General features: G+C 41.9%; 1 protein-coding gene across 10 annotated transcripts in view; it reads left to right on the top strand.

The window, feature by feature from the left end:
- Positions 1–15,014, top strand: part of LOC122542622 (tropomyosin alpha-1 chain) — a 42,533-nt gene extending 27,519 nt beyond the window's left edge. For 4 of the 10 annotated variants that reach the window (XM_087982047.1, XM_087982050.1, XM_087982045.1 and 1 more), the window contains one exon: positions 13,675–15,014. In XM_087982047.1, coding sequence (XP_087838173.1) covers positions 13,675–13,757 — 83 coding nt within the window. In that variant the 3' untranslated portion in view covers positions 13,758–15,014. Of the gene's footprint in view, positions 1–350; positions 434–4,264; positions 4,485–13,674 lie in introns of those variants that run through there. The other 6 variants (XM_087982046.1, XM_087982051.1, XM_087982043.1 and 3 more) reach the window with 2 other exon arrangements.
- The last annotated feature ends 4,616 nt before the right edge of the window (positions 15,015–19,630 follow it).

The raw sequence follows: 19,630 nt of genomic DNA, 5'->3' as shown, positions 1-19,630 counted from the left end.
GATTCTTCCTGGCAGTACCATTTCTTGTGTCATTCAGATATGAATGTACTGCTTCTCTGTGTGCAGTGAGGAGTTCCCTTTGAAATTGGAGACTTTGTTTACCTATAAGGCTGACAAACTGTTTACTTGTTTGCAAAAGGCAAGTATCTTTTCTGCGTGAAGTGGCAGTTTGGTTCATTTCCCTCTGACTGATTTTCTTTTTTTTCATCTTTTGTTTTTCATTTCTATTTGGTTGTACATCTGTTTCTCCCTTCCTTTTGGCTGCTCTCCTGTCTGTACCGGATGCGATGATCTTTCATCTCCTATCTGTCATCACATTCGCCTTGCCATCACCCCCTCTGCCTCTGTAGATGAATTGTATGCTCAGAAGTTAAAGTACAAGGCGATCAGCGAGGAACTGGACCATGCTCTCAACGATATGACATCAATGTAATTCTTTCTTTGTGCCTGTTTGCATTTGTTTATCATGACTTTCCAAATAAACTTCCTCATACTGCACTTCCTTAATCCATAAAACTAATTCTTAACTTTTTTTTTCCTATATCCCTGTCCTTAACTCCTAACTGCACTTAATTTTGCAGTGCACTAATGTTTATATACTTAACAAACTGTACAGGTTTTACTTGTCCTCATGAGAACAGCTATGTTTAAAAATGCAAGTGCCCCTCTTGCTTAATAGTCTAGAGTGTAGTGCTGGAAAGCACAGCAGGTCAGGCAGCATCTGAGGAGCAGGAGAATCGATGTTTTGGGCATAAGCCATTCCTGATGAAGAACTAATACCTGAAACGTCAATTCTCCTGCTGCTTGGATGCTGCCTGACCTGCTGTGCTTTTCCAGCGTGTCACTCTCGACTCTGATCTGTAGTCCCCCCTTTCTCCTCTTACTTAATAGTATCTGTTTAAACCAGTATTTGAGCGTATTGAACATAAGTGCACTCTGTTTAAATCCTTGGTTCAGTTTTTTTTTTCTTCCTAAACGTTTTCGATTTTTTTTGTGTTTGTTTGCTCTGTCGGGGAGTGGAGAAGTTATGGAACAATTTCCCCGGAGTGATGGTTAATTTTACCTGTGTGCACTTCACCAGATTAACTCTGTTCTGCTTTAATGCGTAGGCGCATTTGCTTTTGGGGAAAGATAGTTTTGCCTAAAGACTAAATCAAAAAGCCAAAAATATAAAGTTTGTTCTGGATAAGGGCATCACTGTATTGCTACAATTGTATCCATTTGTGTGTGGTTTGTGTGTGTGTTGTGTTTGCACAGAGAAATTCACTGTAACATCAGGTTCCTCTTCTATTGAACTGATCAATATATTATTCAAAAACTCATCCCTTTAGTTAGTCTCCTCCATACTTACTGCCTGCACCACCTCCTTGAGTGCCTTTTCATTTTCCTGCATTTTAGTTTATTAATGCATTTTTCTTGCATTAACATTTCTTAGACTAAGTTTAAAAGTGAGATTTCATCTGCAACATACCTACAAGATTTCAAAATTGGTGATGGTTTCCCTCCTGAATGCTTACATTGTTAACTTTTGTAAAGTACTCTATCTACTCGGGTCAACATTGGCCCATCCGCTTTGTTTCAAAGGGAACACGCTTTAAATTTGTGTTTGGTGGGTTATGTTGCAGTTTGAATGATCATTCGGTTGTATGAATTCCTGCTGGGGGCGGTTGGAGGGGCCGTTTTTACTTTCCAACTCTAAGAAAGCAGTTACACGGATGGAAGTGTTGGATCCAAGCTACTAGCCCAGGGGTCATGAGGTCAAATCCCACCATGGCACGTTACTATAATTTGAATTCAACAAATCTGGTCATTTTGTGGATATGGAATCTATGACCTTGAATGCGGAGTGTTCTAAAAATCCAAAGTTGCTTAAAATCTGATGCTTTGGCACTCCATTGGAAATGAGGCCCATGAAGATATTGGAATTCCCAGGGATTTACAAGCATGTTGCCGGGTTTGAGCTATGGGGAGAGGCTGGGGGCTATTTTCTCTGCAGCATTGGAGACTGAGGAGTGACCTTGGAGGCTTATAAAATCATGAGGGGCGTGCATAAGGTGAATAACCAAGGTCTCTTCCCCCAGGGTAGGGAAGTCTAAAACCAGAGGGCATAGGTTTAGGGTGAGAGGGGAAAGATTTAAAAGGGACTTAAGGGGCAACTTTTTCACACACAAGGTGGTGCGTGTGTGGAATGAGCTGCCAGAGGAAGTGGTGGAGGCTGGTAAAATTATACCAGTCTAGATGCCTCTTAAACATTGTATGTTTTGGAAGGGTTTAGAAGGATAGGGGTCAATTGCTGGCAAAATGGGACTAGATTAATTTAAGATATTTGGTCAGCATGGACGAGTTGGATCGAAGGGTCTGTTTCCTTGGTGTACATCTCTCTGACTCTGTGACTGAGCCCAAGTTGATGCCTTGTACTACCCACAGATCGAAGTAAATAGTGCAGAGCTGAGAAACGTTTGTTTTGTTTGGAGCTGCTCAAGCTCACTGGTCAGAGTTAGTGATGTAATTGGTCAACTTGGGCTGTCCCTGTGAGTGCCAGGGAGCGGTATGAAACCAAGCACATGACAGAAACAAAAACAAAGCATTTGGCCAGTCTCCGAGAGGGCCTAGAGAAAGCAGAGGCCTGGGAACCCTGTGCCACCTTGGCCCAACCATCTCCCTTTGCAGTAAGAACTGCCTGGGTTCCTGTGCCACACCAAGCGATGCTTAATATAGAGTCAAAGGGTGTGGGTTCGTCTCATGAATCACGAAGCAAGGCAGCCTTAATTGGAGGAGACCAATCATAGAACCGTGTGGCACTGAAGGAGGTCAATCAACCGCATGTGCTTGAATTAACGAAGCTACCCAATTAATGTCACTACACTCCGAGGAAAGGGATGGGGTTCTTGTGGTGTAGTCGTAGTGTTCCTACCTCTGGACCAGGAGCCCTGGGTTCAAGTCCCACCTGCTCTGTTTGAAATGAGGTCCGTGAATATTTTGGAATTACCAGGGATGTACAAGCATGCTGCCGGGTTTGAGCTATCGGGAGAGACTGGGGCTATTTTCTCTGTAGCATTGGAGACTGCGGGGTGACCTTTAGAAGTTTATAAAATCATGAGGGGCATGGATAGGGTGAAATAACCAAGGTCCTTTCCTCAGGATAGGGAATTCCAGAACTAGAGGGAATAGGTTTATGATGAGAAGGGAAAGATTTAAAAGGGACCTAAGGGGCAACTTTTTCCACACAGGGGGTGTTGCATAACTGAGCAGGATAATTGCAAAAACAAATGCAAGGACACCAGGAAAGTGACTAGTAACCATCTCTACACAAAAAGCAAGATGAACATGCAGACCCTGTGCTAGCGCTGCAACTCCTCCCCACTGTTTGAAGTGCTCTCATCCCTCATACTTTTAAATTGTAATGTTTGTAGAAAGTAGTCATTGAGATCCTTGAAGAACAAATTTGTGTGATTGCTAGTATTTTTTTAAAATTTTCTCAATCCGTGGCTGTGTGAAGGTGGTGTATTTCAATGGCTTGCCAGTTCCAAATTGGCATGAATCTGCAAGTAAATTACACTTCCATTTGCAGGGCACACCTTGGTAATGACCCAAAGTTTTCATCCATGTATGCTTTTGCACTGTTGGAAAGCTTGCACTTTTTGTTTGAGGGAACAGGCTCACCTGTGGATGAGAAGCAAGCTCTCCCCTAGCATCTCCTATGGGACAGTGCATTGTGGCATCCTGTGGCTCAAAGGGTGGAACATTAGAGGGAAATATTCAGAGGGGACACAGGAGAGGGTCAAGTGTGAAAGGGAGGTGGAATGACAAAATCAAACCTCTTTTTCTTCCTGGTCTGTTTCATTATAGACTAGTACATCCTGTATACTGTGGGAGTTTTGCATCATTGACCTCTGTTAAGCCATATCAAGCTGAGAACAGACTTTATGGAAGTATTTTATTTTAAGTGTGTTAAACATTTCCAGATGCAAATTAGCCAGCGACAGCTGGGTACCAGCAGAGGCAGCAGTACCTGACTTCTGCAAATTGAAATACAGCTGGTTCCTTCTTAAACTAGAAAACGTTGTTCTTCCAAAACCTTCAGCTTGGTATGATTTTATCCTGAACTTCAAATCAGAAATTGGCCAAAGTAGCTTGAATTCTTTTTTTGTTTGTTTTATTTCCCCATTCCTTTTGTAGTTTGCGTTTTGGTTTTGCCTTCTGCTTTCATCTGTTTCTGTCATTCATTGCTTTCTTGTTTATTTTGTACCTCTTTCTCACGCAGATAAACTGCTTCACTGCAATGCCAAAGACATCGCCAATCTGCTGGCTTTTGTTGTTTCTGAATCCTCCTTCACTCAAGGTTTTAAATGGGCTGAATCTCTAGCTCTAGCTGTCGTTAGCAGCTATTTCAGGCTTTCAGTAACATCAGTCACTCTCTTCATTGTACAGTGTCTTTCTTCATAGCCTAAATGTAAAATAAACACCTTTATAGATCAACTGCATCCTTCTGCCATTTCTTTAATTTATTATTGAGCTGCGAGTTTGAAAGATAAAGCTGAGGTAATGCTTTACACTGGAAAGAATGCTTTTGTGGCTGCTGCTCTTTATCCCTCCACGTGTGTGTGTGTGTAGACTTTTGCCAGCGTTGAATGGAGACTTGAGGAAGCCACATGACTTGACATAATGCTGGATTCAACTAGTGATCTTTGTTCATGAGCACACCGTTCAAGCATTTGAGTTGAAAGATAAGCCATGACTTTTTTTTAAAAATGATGTAGTGGTGCTGGTGTTGGACTGGGATGGACAAAGTCAGAAGTCTCACGATACCAGGTTATGATCCAACAGGTTTATTTGAACGCTGCTGTGAAAGCCTGGGATTTCAAATAAACCTGTTGGACTATAACCTGGTGTTGCCTGATTTCTGATTTTTTTTTTAAAAAAAGATGATGGCATAAAGACGAAATTTGAAGATGTTGCTTCCGTTATAAATAATGGAATGAAGAAATGGACTGCAAACAATTACAGCTGTATTTGATTTTGAAAACAAATCTTACGTTTAACGAACATGTGTATCTTTGAGAAGCTTCAAGCTAGTTTAGTTAAAACTGAGTGAGGTTAAATGTCCTGTTTCAATCTATCACTTTTTTTTTTTCCCTGGACTTTTCTCAGTTCCTTATAAAGCAGCAACGAAGGTATATCAGGATTACTGCAGTGATGATCTGTTGAGTCCAAATGCTGAGTCTGTGAAAGTTATATGAAATTGATGTAGAGCATTAACAAGAAGGCCTGTATCTGTGCTGCAAGTGCAATATTGGAATTATTTGTAAAGTGAAATCCATCCTTCAAGTAAATGTATCTGTTCTCAATGTGCCTGATGAGGGCCAAGTGACTAATGGGAAAACAGCACAAGAAACTCAACAGGTCTCATGGCATCTGTGGAGAGAAAGCAGAGTTAATGTTTTGGGTGAACCTTCGGAACTGTCTGTAGTTAGGAAAAGGCTGACGATGGGGAAGTTGGGCTTTTCAAAAGCTGTAAGTGATAAATGGAGTTATAGCCCAGAGAGAGAGAGAGAGATGACAGCAGTTGGGCAGATGAAGGAAGAAATAATGGGGAGCCAGGGAGAAAGAAAACCCCCCTTCAGTGGGTGAAAATGGGTTGGCTATCATGAAAGCAACCCATGTGAAGACCGAGCCTGGTGTCCGGGGTTAGGGTAAGGATATAGGAGTAGGTGCTCAGACCTGAAAATTACTGAACTCGATATTGAGTCCTGAAAGCTGCAGGGTCGCCAGGCAACAAATGAGATGCTGTTCTTCCACCTTGCACTGAGCTTCAATGGAGAACTGCAGCAAGCCTGAGACACAGCTGTTGGCTGGAGAATAGGGTGTGTTGAAGTGTCAGGCAACTGGAAGCTCGTTTAGGGTTGGGGGGAGTGTCATCGAAACTGTCCACATGAAGAATGCTGCTTCAGTAGTTCTGAAGTATAAGGATGAGGTGAGGTGGCACGGTGGTTAGCACTGCCACCTCAACACCAGCGATTCCTGCCTCTGCTGACACTCGGTGTGGAATTTGCGCATTCTCCCCGTGTCTGCGTGGATTTCCTCCCACAGTCCAAAGATGTGCAGGTTAGGCGGATTGGCCATGGGAAATGTGGGGTTACAGGGACAGGGTGGACGTGTAGGGATTCTATGAGCAATTTTGATCATTGACATGTCAATGAGAAGGCTGAATTGGAGAGGGTTGGCCCCTGAGCTGGGTCATGTATTTGTCTTTGAATGCTCAGGTGTGGTTGTACATCTGCTGATAATGACATGAATGCCTTTTGTCAGCACAATTCCCCATCACATACAGCAACCTTGTCTATCTGTAGCTATTCCTGACCCTCACTATGCATCGTGGAGCCAGTTAGGTCATTGAATGTTGAGGAAGTCGCTATTGTGCCTAATTTGCAACCTATTTGTCTATGCACTGCAGGAGCAATCCCTGGTTAATGATTATAGGGAGTTACTTTATTGAGTGGGTCCATCTACACACACAGTTTCGAGGGCTGAGCAAACCTCCAGAATTGAATTTTCACCTCCCAAGGCACTGCTGTAACCAACAGCTTATAGGAAAACCACAGGCATGACAAGAATTATTTTTTGTCTTGTTTTAATGAAGTTTGAAAAGGTTTGTTTGAGGTGAACTGAATTGACTGGACAAGGGTCATTGCTATTCTCCTTCCATTGAACCAGCCTCATTCCTTGCTGGACTGTGTCATCCCAGGAAGGAGCTAAAGCTGAACTTCCCAAAGTGGAGATGAGGACCCTAAGTAGGTCATGAGCTCAGAGGCAGTACTGGCTGTCACAGAGCTCTGACTCCATTATACCAGTCATTTTAGCTGTCCTCCCACTCCCTCCTGAAAAGTGTTGGGAAGCAGTGAATTAAAGCCCAGGAATAAAATATGGTGATTATTGTGAATCCAGTAGTGCGCTCTCATTCTCCCCACCCTCCTTTTGCATTTGGTAAGTGATTACACCACTGTTTTGGCTAGAGATTATTTAATGACTAATGGGAGTGTGGACTGTTTACACATGCTAAGAATCATTCATGTAGGAATGAAAGAAATGTAAGTTTGAAGCTGAACAAGATTTATGAAACAAAACTAGACAGGGTTGGAGATCCCCTCGCTTGGTCTGTCTGTGTCCCTCGAATAAAACTGACCCTTTTTCTCTGCCTGTGTCCCTGTTACTCTCCATAGTCAACAATGTATGATTTAGTATCACTCTCTATATAACATGCCTCACCTCCCTGCACATTCCACCATCTTAATTCCAAACAGTTGGTCATTAATCTGTTATAGTAAGTCCACTGTTTGGATTGTTGTGAAAGGTACGTCTGTTAACGTTTTGTCAGATTCGTGAGAAATAACTGTTGCAAAAATTCACAATTTGAATGGAGCCAAGCTATAAAATACACCAAGACTGCCCAGTTGCAGATAACTATTGGATTTCTTTTGGTGAATTTTCATAGTGGAAACATGGCGGGTGTGCTGGCACCTGTGAGGGAGTCCACACCAGGTCAGCACACATACAACAGTTTGGCGAGAATGAGGCCTGCAGATGCTGGAGATCGGAGTTGAGAGTGTGGTGCTGGAAAAGCAGGAGAGTCGACATTTCAGTCAAAAGCCCTTCATCAGGAAACGCCGACACTCGTGCTCCTCAGATGCTGCCCGACCTTCTGTGCTTTTCCAGTACCCAATGCTCGACATATGCTTGACCAGTCTTACACTTCTGATGAAGGGCACAACACGAAGACTTACCTTTTTTGATAAAATGATTTTCTCTCTGCATTTACTTTATTTAATTTACTTGCGGGTTTTTCTCTTTTTGGAAGAGGAGTTGGTAATTTCTGGGGTTTATGCTGCTTTTCAGTTTGAGCCTTGGATTATGTCTGTCTCAGTCTACTTTCCGAGTCGGTGTGAGTTCAGTTCCAGAGGTGACCTCACTTCGTGTTTCTTGGTCTGTGGTCCACAGTTTCAATAATTTGAACAGAGTGGTGCTGTGAATTATTTACATATGCAAACCTCTTTCATATCCTGATTCAGTTGAACTTTGGAGAGGGATGGGATTGATTTGAAGTCAGCAAGCTTAAAGACAGACCTTGAAGCAAGAATAGGCCATTTGGTCCACTGAGCCTGCTTTTGTTTTTTTGCTCATTCATGGGATGAGGGCATCATTGGCAAGGCCAACATTTATTGCCCATCCCTAATTACCCAGAGGGCAGTTAAGAGTCAACCACACTGTTGTCGGTCTGGAGTCAAGTATAGGCCAGACCAGGTAAGGATGGCAGTTTCCTTCCCGAAAGGACATTTAGTGAACCCAGATGGGGTTCTCCAATGTCAGCAATGGTTTCATGCTCATCATTAGACTCTTAATTCCAGATTTTTATTGAATACAAGTTCCCCCATCTGCAGTGGGAGGAATGGAAGTCAAGTCCCCAGAGCATTACCTGGGTCTCTGGATTAACATTCCAGCAATACTACAAGGCCATCACCTCTCCTGTCATCCAGTATGATCCTGATTGATAAATCAACTCAAAGCCCTATTCTCTTTCCCATACTCCTTGATGCTTCTATTGTCTAGAAAGCTATTTCACAATAGAGGCAAGGGGTTGGTTAGCTCAGTTGGCTGGGTAGCTGGTTTACAATGCAAAGTAATCTAACAGTGTGGGCTCAATTCCCACACCAGATGAGGTTACCATGAAGGGGCCTGCCTTTTCAACCTCTTTCCTCACTTAAGGCATGGGGACCCTCCGGTTAAACCACCACCAGTCCTCTCTTTCTAATGGGAGAGCAGCCCTATGGTGACTTACCTTTTTATTTCTTCAGTATACTTGGCCTCCATTGTCTTGTATGATAGAGAATTCCATAGGCTCACCACCCTCTGAGTGAAGACATTTCTCCTCACCTTAGTCCTAACCCCTCAGTCCCATACTCTGAAAGCCAGAGAGACTATCATCCTTGTACTCAGTCAGTCCGGCATTGTCTGAATTTTGTTTCAGTGAGATCCACTTTCATATTTTTAAACTTCAGCTCAGTCAACCTAATCTCTCCTCACACATCAAATCTGTCCTCCCAGGAATCCGTCTGGTGAATTGGCCATGCTAAATTGCCCATAGTGTTCAGGGATGTGTAGGTTAGGTGCATTAGTCAGGGAAAAATGTCGAGTAAAGGGGAATGGGTTTGGATGGGATACTCTTCCGAGGGTCGGTGTGGATTTGTTGGGCTGAATGGCCCGTTTCCACACTGTAGGGATTCTATAATGACTCTAGTTAATAAGATCATGCTTGAAGGGGCTACTTCTGCCAGTAAGAGCTGTGTTCCATCAAAGATCACAAGTAATTCCAAGGCCCCATGATATATGGGAGGAAATGAGTTCCGGTCAGAGATAAGGAGGTGTAATTGCAACTGCCATTTTGCTACACCCACTCCCAGTGGCCAAGGCACTCTCTGTTGGTAGAATTAACCCCTTGAGTTTGCACACAATTCACTTCAAACCTTCTGCCTTTTTGAATAATTTTAGTTTTGTTTCTAACATGGGGCCACTTCAGTTTATACAGTCAGTTTCCTGATGAAGGGCTTTTGCCCGAAACGTCGATTTTGCCTGTCCTCGGATGCTGCCTGAACTGCTGTGCTCTTCCAGCACCACTGATCCAGGACCATGAATAGCCAGCCGTCCTACTGTGTTGGTAACCTTGATGTATTTGGAATAAATCCAGTATTTCTGCCTCTTGCTTTACTTGGCAGACTTTTCTAAACATCGGCGCAAAATCTATTTTGCTATCTTGCTGTATTTTGATTTTTCTAGAGATTTAACTCTTCTGTCACCTAGAATTCCACATTGTGGAAGCATTCCCATCGGCAGCTTGGAAGGAAATCATTCAGCCTATCAGGTCTGGCTTTTTACAACATCGATCCAAGACAATCCCTTTGCTTTGTTCTTTCCCCATAATCCTGACATGTTTCCCTGATGGAAATATTCATCAGCGTTTCCCTTTTAGGAAAGGCTGCATCATCTCTCTGCCTCAGGCACTCACTTTTTGAAAATCAACTACCGCCCAGCTCTTTTGATCACCATCTAGTCAGACTATAAACCTTAGTTTTCTCACCATTTTCTTTCCTTCTTGCATTTGATCATGACATAGGAGTCATTTGACCCTTTGTGCCAGTTGACTATGATCAGGACGCCTCCTTTATTTCAACACTATATTCCTCATCTCTCTCCATATTCATTGATGCCTTTAATATCTTAAAAATGTGTTTAATAATGATTTTTATCAACATTCTAATGACTTGGCCTTCACAACCTTGTGTAATTGTTAAATTCAACAGGTTCACCACCCTTTAAGTGAAGAAATATTTCCTCATCTTGGTCCTAAATGGCCTGCCCCAAACCCTAAGACTGTGACTCCTGGTTCTAGGCTTCGCAACTAGGGGGCGCATCCTCCCTGCATCTACTCTGTCCAGCCTTGTTAGATTTTTATACATTTCAATAGATCCCCTTCATCCATCTAAACTCTCATGAATACAGGCCCAAGTTGAATCAACCACTCCTCATTCAGAGGTGGGTCTGGGTGGGATGCTGTTTGGAGGGGCAGTGTGGACTCGATGGGCCGAATTGCCTGCTTCCACTCTGTAGGGATTCTATGATTCAACATCCTGCCATTCAATCTAGTGAATCTCCACTACTCTCCCTTTTATAGTGAGTACATTCTCCCTTAGGTATGGAGATCCAAACTGTACAGTCCACTCCTAGATGCAATCTCCCCAAGGCCTGTGCAGTAAGACACCTCAACCTCTGAACTCAACTAGCCATTGTCCCACACTGTCCCTTGGTGTCACTGGTATCCAAAAATAAACCATGATTGCTGTCTTGTCCAATCTCTTTGCAAGGTCCACAGTTTATGTGCAACACTATTACTTCTGGAGATACTCAGATGACCCTTGCAGACATTGAATCATCAACTGACTTGCACACTCAACAACTTTTTATTGTTTCCTTTAGTGAGATGGAAAAATGGCAGCATAGCCTCAGAATTGTTGGGAACTGTTTCAGTAGTTGTTCTCGAGTTTTATCTTTTGTGCAAAGATCTATCTGTTTTATTGTCATGTCTGATTCGAGAGGTGGGATCTTTGGTATTCATATTTAGTGAACCAAAGTTGAGAGTTTTACGATCTGTACAGACCACAATGTCTGCTCTGGCTTCCCTTTTGCTGCTTGGTTATCAGTAACTGGTTTGGTCATTCTTTTAAATCCTGCTGTCGGTTTCTCCATAGAAAGAGGGCATTGTACTCTGTACCAGCAGATGTGAGTTCAAATCCCACCAGGACAAATTGTCAAATTATGGACTGGACAAATTGAGAGATTATGGACTAGACAAATTGTCCATGAGCCCCTACTGGATTAAACCAGTTCAGTGTACCAAAACCCAGCCTGACCAATAACCTAGGATAAGAAGTAGGGCCTTTAGCCTCTCTCTCTCTCTCTCTCTCATCTGTTCTGCCATTGAATTAGTTCAATAGGAAGGGTTTAAAGGGATATGGAACTAGATTAATTTAGGATAATTGGTATGCATGGATGAGTCTGCACATATCTATGACTCGATTTCTCTATGACTATGACTGACCTGTGACCTAGCTTCATTATACCTGCCTTTACCCTATATCCCTTTAAAAGCTTTCAGTTAACAAAAAGCCTGTCAGTCTCTGTTTGAAGAGAAACAGATCAATTGCCAGTTGCAAAAGAGATTCCCGATCTTAGAGTGCAAAATTTTCCGAATTTCAGTCCTGAAAAGATTCTAGCCCCTAGTCGTGGACTCCCAACTGGGACACAAAGATATTTTCTCAGTCCAATCTATTTATCCAAATTACCCTTTAACCTCCCAAATGCCTGGAAACAATCATAATCTGTAACAAAAGAAAATGCTGGGAATACTCAGCAGATCTGGTATCATTGGAGAGAGAGAAAAGTCAACATTTTTTTCATTTTTAATTATCTTTCATTGGAAAACATGCCCAATCTATCCCTGTGATTTAACCTTGGACTGTAGCTCTCCTTTTGGTAAGACTATGCTGTACTGGCTTTAAGTTAAATGCACCTTTCCTAAGGTGCAGAGCCCTAGAACTGTTCACCGTAACTCCAGATGTGGTCTAGCCAGGCAGGCTTCATATGACTGAAATGGAACTTCTGTCCCCTTCTATTTTAGTCCTATGGATATAAAGGATACTATTTCATTAGACTTATTAATTACTTTCTGTGATAACAATTGACTTCAGTCTCAAACTGTACATTTGACATTTAATATCTTCTGGACAGCTGAAGGTGGACTGTCTCAAAGTGAGAGTCTTAATGAATGCAAGTATATAAGTTACTTATAAGCACATAGAATCAAATCCATCCCCCCACCTTGAAATTAAGGACCGATCAAAAGATAGTTATTATATTAAATGAGTTTCAAAGTTCACAAAAATGCTTACTTTGATTATAGTTCCACAAATGCTGTCTTGCAGAGGTTTCAGATTATTTTTTTTTGTAAGGTTGGTGTCATCAGAATCTTCAATTCTTGGAACCAATGTCCAACAAAATGAAATTTGATTGTGTTATGTTTTAAATAGCAAAATCCAAAATGTGTTTCAGTCTCTGGTCTTTTGTAGATGTGTAATGGTTTGCGTTGGGGCATGTTTTCTCAGACTATAAGTAATGGTATAGTGTTTCAACACTGTGCAGGTTGGAGTTGTGTATTCATGAGGTTTGGTTTTTTTGACGTTGAGCTTTGCTGGTTTCCTACCTTGTGCTCTCTCACCTAACCTCAACTCTTCCGCTTTTGTTTCCTTCTAACCTGACTGTGGATCCTGAAGATCGCCTGTACCATCAACTTGAGCAAAACCGTCTTCTTGCTAATGAGCTTAAGCTGGCCTTGAATGACCTGAGTGCCTGATTTTTGAGGGGTGGTATCTAGCTTGGTTTCTAACCTTTTTATAATCTGCTGACTGCTGTACTTTCTCCTCTGACTAGTTTTGGATTTCCTGTCAAATTAGATTACTTGCCTAAACCATTGGTGTAATGTAACTTAGCCAGCTTGCTAATTTATTCAAACTCTCTGAATTTTAGATTTCCTGGTAAGTGAACTAGTCTATAGGAGAACACTTGTTTAAGTGCAAGCGCTGTAAGCTGGCATTGTGTTGTATACAGTTTTTGACTAGTTACCCAATATGCTTGCAGTAATGTTTTTTGTTCATGCTAGCACTTAGTTTGTAACGGTCTAACCAACTGATCGTGCATTTGTAAATGCAATTCCGTTGCATTTTTGCATTTCATTTTCTTAAACTACCGGTAGCTGATTCCTAAAAACAAAGGGTTTGCGTTCATATGGATCCTTGCATGATCTTGATGTACCAAACTGTGTCTGAGCCAATTACATATTGCTACTATCACAACATGGGGAAACAGGATGTCGTTGGTAGCTACGGATTTGCCCTCATTTTCAAAAGAGAACACTTCCGACTTGTATTTACACAGTGCACGGCAGCAGTTGGCTTGACCTGGCTAGCAGGGTTCTACGTGCATGCCTTCAGTGTAGCACGGGCATCTGTAGAGTGAATGCGTGTTGTGTTTCATTGACTTATTTTTGTCTGTCTTTTAATCTTGCAACAGAGAAACTGGCACAAGCCAAAGAAGAAAACCTCAGCATGCACCAGATGCTCGATCAAACTCTACTGGAGCTTAATAACTTGTGAACTGCAATGATTTGTTGCAGGCTGCTTGCCCCCTTGGTATCAGAAGCCCTTCTTGAAAATATGTGCTCCCACCCACTCCTTGCTTTTATGCAGATGTTTGGCTGAGGGGGCAGGTAGCCATAATATAGACCGTGATAAAGCGATGGCCTGTCTCATAATGATGCTAAGAAACAATTAAATATTTTCCGATAAATCTGTTGTACCCCTTGATTGCCACTTTTTAAAAGATTTTAAAACAAAACTTCCAACTGTTTACAAAAGTACTGTCAATTACAGGCTGTCTATATTCCAAAAACATCCTTTTTTAAACGGTCCACTCTCCCAATGAGTTTTTTTTTGATACTTACCAGAAATTATTTTTTAAAATTTGCCAAATAATGTTTGCCCTTGCATTTCTTTTTTCTATTTTGAGTGTTCTTTTTAATGGAAGAATGCACTGGTTACAAGAGAAACTTGGGAGCGGCCCATAAGATCCACTTTTCTTTTGTAAAGCACTGGGTTTTAAATATTTACAAATTATATTTTGGAGGGAAGGGATAACTTAGAGGAATGTTTTATTAGAAGGTTTGCAGCCTATAACATTATTTGCTTTAGTAACAAGTGTGTGCATTTATCTTGTCCCTCTCGTCTGAATTAGTTACTCTGAAGTCTGACCTGCATGTCGTCTTCCATCTCAGTGCAACGTTCTCCAGTATGATGGGTGGGATGGAGTTGCAATTTTAAATGTAATAAAAGAGGCACAAGTAGCGACCCACCAACAAAATGTGAATATTGGCAATGTCACTTGTCAAAAATTGGCAATTACTTTTAATTGAGATGTCGGTGGTAGTGTCACAAAATTATTGTGGGGAAATTCTAGAATATAATTGTTAAAGCCAGTCTGCCTCGTTCTGCTTCCAAATCAAGATGTAGTGGGCCAACCCTGAATCGCGTATTAACATAGCAATTATTAATAGGGTCTCCATGCCAACCGGGTTGATTTTTGCTTGACCAGTTGTTAAAACCATAAATGTGAGTACACGAGTGTGGCTGAAAACTTAATTGCCTTTTTCTTTCCTTTTTGTGTACTGCTGAATATTGTACAAAATCTATGAATGACTTAAAATCTGAGGACTATTTTTGTTGCAAAAGGCAAATAATGAGTAGAACATACTGGTGATGCTTCCCTATGCACGCTTAATTGTGAATTGTCTTAACAATATGCTTGTCTGTAAACTTTACAATGGTAATAAACACACACTCATGAGATTTTGTAAATCAGTCCTTTCGAATTTCTTAATGAACTTCATATTTGTCTGCCAAGGAAATTAAGCTTGTATTTATTCAGCATCATTCATGACCTTGTAATGTCCCAAAGCCCTTTATCGTTTTTAAGTTCAGTCATTGTTAATTACTTCATAAATTTTTCATCCTGAGGTCAGAACTGGTGACATTTGATGATAATTTCACACTGATCAGTGTTATTTGGTGACTCCTCTGATACTGAAGTTTCCTCCTATCTGGTTGCAGTGTTATGGACCAGATCAAACACTTTCAAAATATATGAAAAAGGTAACCTTAACCCTAACTACTTATTTTAAAGAGAAGTGCTGGGCTTTGTGTTCTGGATGCAATTCAATTGGTCAGCTACCAGTCTTGAAGCAAAACATACTTTATTTGTTGTGGTTCTGTTCGCCGAGCTGGGAATTTGTGTTGCGGATGTTTCGTCCCCTGTCTAGGTGACATCCTCAGTGCTTGGGAGCCTCCTGTAAAGCGCTTCATGTGTTGCAGTACTATAAATGCTGGAGGAAACAACACAGAAGCGCTTCACAGGAGGCTCCCAAGCACTGAGGATGTCACCTAGACAGGGGATGAAACGTCTGCAACACAAATTCCCAGCTCGGCGAACAGAACCACAACAATGAGCACACGAGCTACAAATCTTCTCACAAACTTTGAACACTTGTATTATACACAATAGTTAAAATACAATATGAGAACAAAATTGGAAAAATTAACTGAATAATAGATACAGTACCTGTTACTAATTAACTGTTCCAATATAGTAACATCCCATAAACACACCATTGACAAAGGTACATTCAGTAAAACAGGTTGATTTGTGTGCAATTCTAGTTACATAAAGAGAACCCCAACTTTTAGCTGTAACAGAGAGAGGGAAAGAAACAGCTTCCACATCCAGCTTCAAGACCCTTAGCAATTGCGACTGAAAAACTAAAACTAAACATCTTGGTTCTGTGGGAGCTTGCCCCCACCCATTCAGGCTACTTGTACTGTTCCAACTTTGTTTTTTAAAAAGAAACACCAAGGCCTCAAGCTGTTTATTCGATTCAAATAGACAGTTCTTCACCTCGGTCCTTTTTCTTTGAAGAAGTTTTAAGGCAAAGTACACTTGTTAAAGACATAGTATCATCACATGGACAACAGCCAGGTTTGGGTTGTTAAGCAGCAAGTAACATCTGTGCCAGGCAACCTTATTTTTTAAAAAGAGAATCTAACCACTTGAAATTCAATGGCATTAGCATCACTGAATCCCCCACTAACTTTTCAGAGGTTACCACTGACCAAAGACTGAACTGGATCAACCATATAAATACCGTGGCTCCTGGCTTCCTATTGTTTATCCACCATCAACAAGGTGCAAGTCAGGAGTGTAATGGAATACTCATGTGCCAGCCCCCATCCAGCACCTTAAAAATTCACTCCCACTTCTGCTGTACAGTTTCAGCAGAATATACCACCACCACCCAGATGGAATCAACAATACCGTCCCAAACCCTTCACCACTATGACCCAGAAGGACAAGAGCAGATGCATTGGAACACTACTGCCATCAGCACTACCTGCAAGATCCCTTCCAAGCCATACACCATCCTGACTTGGAAATATATCTCTGTTCTTTCACTGCCACTGGATCAAAATCCTGAAGCTTTCTGCCTACCAGTACTGTAGGTATACTTTCATCCATGGATTGCAACAGTTCAAAAAGGCAGTTCACCACCGCGTTCTCCAGGGCAATCAGAGATAAATAGAAAATTTGACTGAGTCAGTGGTGTCCGCACCCTGTAAATTAATAGAACCACTACCCATCATCTTCACGGCAGATATTCGTGCGACTCTGCTAATGCTGTCAATCTCATACACTGCAGGCAAAGATGCCCCATAGCATGGTATATTGGTGAGACTGTGCAGACGCTGTGATAACATGAATAGACATCACACAACAATTGCTGGACAGGGATGTTCCCTCCCAACTGGGGGACTCTCCAGCGGTCAAGAACATGCAGCTTCCAATCTTCAGGTAATGTCCTTCAACGTGGCCTTCAAGATATATGACATCACAGAATCACCAAGCAGAAACTGATAGCCAAGTTCTGTACCCATGACGGCGGCTTCAACCATCTGTTCTGTATCTCTAAAATCTTCCTTACTATCCTGTTGACACCATCACTTTGATAACTTGTCATGATCTCTCTACCTTAATTAGTTTGTACAGTTTTGGATTACTTGTTACTTTGGTTAGATTCTCAGCACTTTTATATCTGTCATGTTATTCAAGTCATTTAGTTTGTCTCCAGTACCACCTTAATTTTTAAATTTCTGTATCTACTCTCTGCCCCAATTATTCAGGTTGTAGGTCATTTCTTTCACTTGTGATTCAGCTGTTGACACTTCACTCACACCGTCTGACACTTTCAATCACCTGCAGAGACTTATTATTCAGCCTCTTGACACTCCACTCGCACCATTTGTACAATCTTTTAATCATTAAATCTACCTATTCTGTGCCTGTATGCTTGTCTTCACTTCACCCGATGAAGGTACAACGCTCCAAAAGCTTGTAATTTCACAATAAACCTGTTGGGCTATAACCTGGTGTCATGTGACCTCTGACCTTGTCCACCCCAGTCCAACACCGGCAGCTCCACATCTTTAAAAAAAAGGTTGGCAGAGAATTTTGCATAGCGAGCTCCCATTAGTAACACACAATAGTAATCAGCTTGCTATTTGTGGAATCATAGAATCCCTACAATGTGGAAACCAGTCATTCGGCCGAAAAAGTCCAGACTGACTCTTTGAAGAATATCTCACCCAGACCCATTCCACTACCCTTTTACTCTAAATTTACCCCTGACTAATGCACCTAGCCTACAATCCCTGTACACAATCAGCAATTTAGCATAGCCAATTCATCTAACATGCACATCTTTGGACTGTGGGAGGAAACCCATGCAGACACGGGGAGAATGTGCAAACTCCACACAGACAGTCTGCCCAAGGCTGAGATCAAACCTGGGTCCCTAATGCTGTAAGGCAGCAGTACGAAACACTGAGCCACCGTTCTCTTCAAAGGCTTGATGGGCTTCAGTCCAAAGTCTTATCAGAAAGGTAGTATCTCAAACAGTGCAGAGCTCTGCTTGGACTGAGGCCCCAGAAATCTGACTCCAAGGCGAGTGAGTTGGATGCTGTGTGACCCGCTGTGATCTCCAGCATTTTGTGTTTCCAGTACAGATTCCAGCAAATGCAGTAAGCCGCTCCTGCCGCAATGCTGGACGTAATGAATATTTTCCTATCCCCCAAAGCAGCATTGATAAAGTGTGAAGCTGGAAAGAGCACAGCAGATCAAACAGGAGCATGGGAGTCGACATTTCGGGTCGGAACTTTCATCAGTCAACTCCCCTGCTCCTCTGATGCTGCTTGACCTGCTGTGCATTTTCCAGCTGCACACCTGGTCGACTCTGACTTTCCAGCATCTGCAGTCCTCACCATCCCACAATGCAGCTTTAGCAAAGTACCCATTTTAGAACATAGAACATAGAAGAATACAGCGCAGTACAGGCCCTTCGGCCCTCGATGTTGCACCGATCCAAGCCCACCTAACCTACACTAGCCCACTATCCTCCATATGCCTATCCAATGCCTGCTTAAATGCCCATAATGAGGGAGAGTCCACCACTGCTACTGGCAGGGCATTCCATGAACTCACGACTCGCTGAGTAAAGAACCTACCCCTAACTTCTGTCCTATACCTACCCCCCCCTTAATTTAAAGCTATGCCCCCTTTTTCTCATCATGACATATCCCGTGTAACAATGAGACTTCCCTTTAAGCAGACAGTTTTCATTTTTAGTCACGTTTGTGCCTGAGCGTATCAAATAAATAAAGTTACAAATCAAAAATTACCACCAACTGCATGGGATAAAAAAATGAACAAAAGGGAGGCTGTTTGTCCTGTTCTACTGGCCCTAGCATTTTGCAAGAGCTATTTGATTAGTTCCACTGTACTACAACTTTATTTAATCTTGTTGAATATTACTTCTGCTTCTATGTTTTCTCCACCACCTGCTTCTATTGCTTGTTCAGGTAGCGCTTTCCAGATAATGACAAGTTTCTGCTTAAGTCACACTGTCCATAGCTCCCCCCCTCCGGTTCACTTGGTAATTCTCTTCAATATCAGTCCTCACACAATCAACCGTTTTAACAAAAAAAGCTTCTGCCTTTGTTTTCTCAAACCTCTTCATGATTTGAAGAGCTGGTATTAAATTTCTCCTTAACTGTCTCTGTTGTAAAAGGAACAATCTCAGCTTTTCCAGTTCTCACCCCAAAAGTGGATTCCTTCATTTCAGATAGAATAAAAATGTAATTTGTGGACTGTATTCACTCTGTTCTATATATTGGCAGGAAAACAGAAGTTTACGACCACGTTGCAGGGAATGATCTAGTTTCTTTACAACTCAAAGCAAAAGTTTGAGTTGCATGGTCATAGTCAGAGAGGTCTTCAGCACAGAAAAAGGCCCTTTGGCCCGTCAAGTCTGTGCTGGTCAAAAACATGCCTTTAGATGCACACTATGGCCTAAGTGCTGGAAAATGCA

This window comes from Chiloscyllium plagiosum, unplaced genomic scaffold (genome assembly GCF_037043375.1).
Source record: "Chiloscyllium plagiosum isolate Xiang-an unplaced genomic scaffold, Cpla_swu_hap1 HiC_scaffold_42, whole genome shotgun sequence".
In the NCBI taxonomy this organism is placed as follows: domain Eukaryota; kingdom Metazoa; phylum Chordata; class Chondrichthyes; order Orectolobiformes; family Hemiscylliidae; genus Chiloscyllium; species Chiloscyllium plagiosum.
Note: the sequence above shows the minus strand (reverse complement) of the source record. Positions and strands in the feature narration are given on the sequence as shown.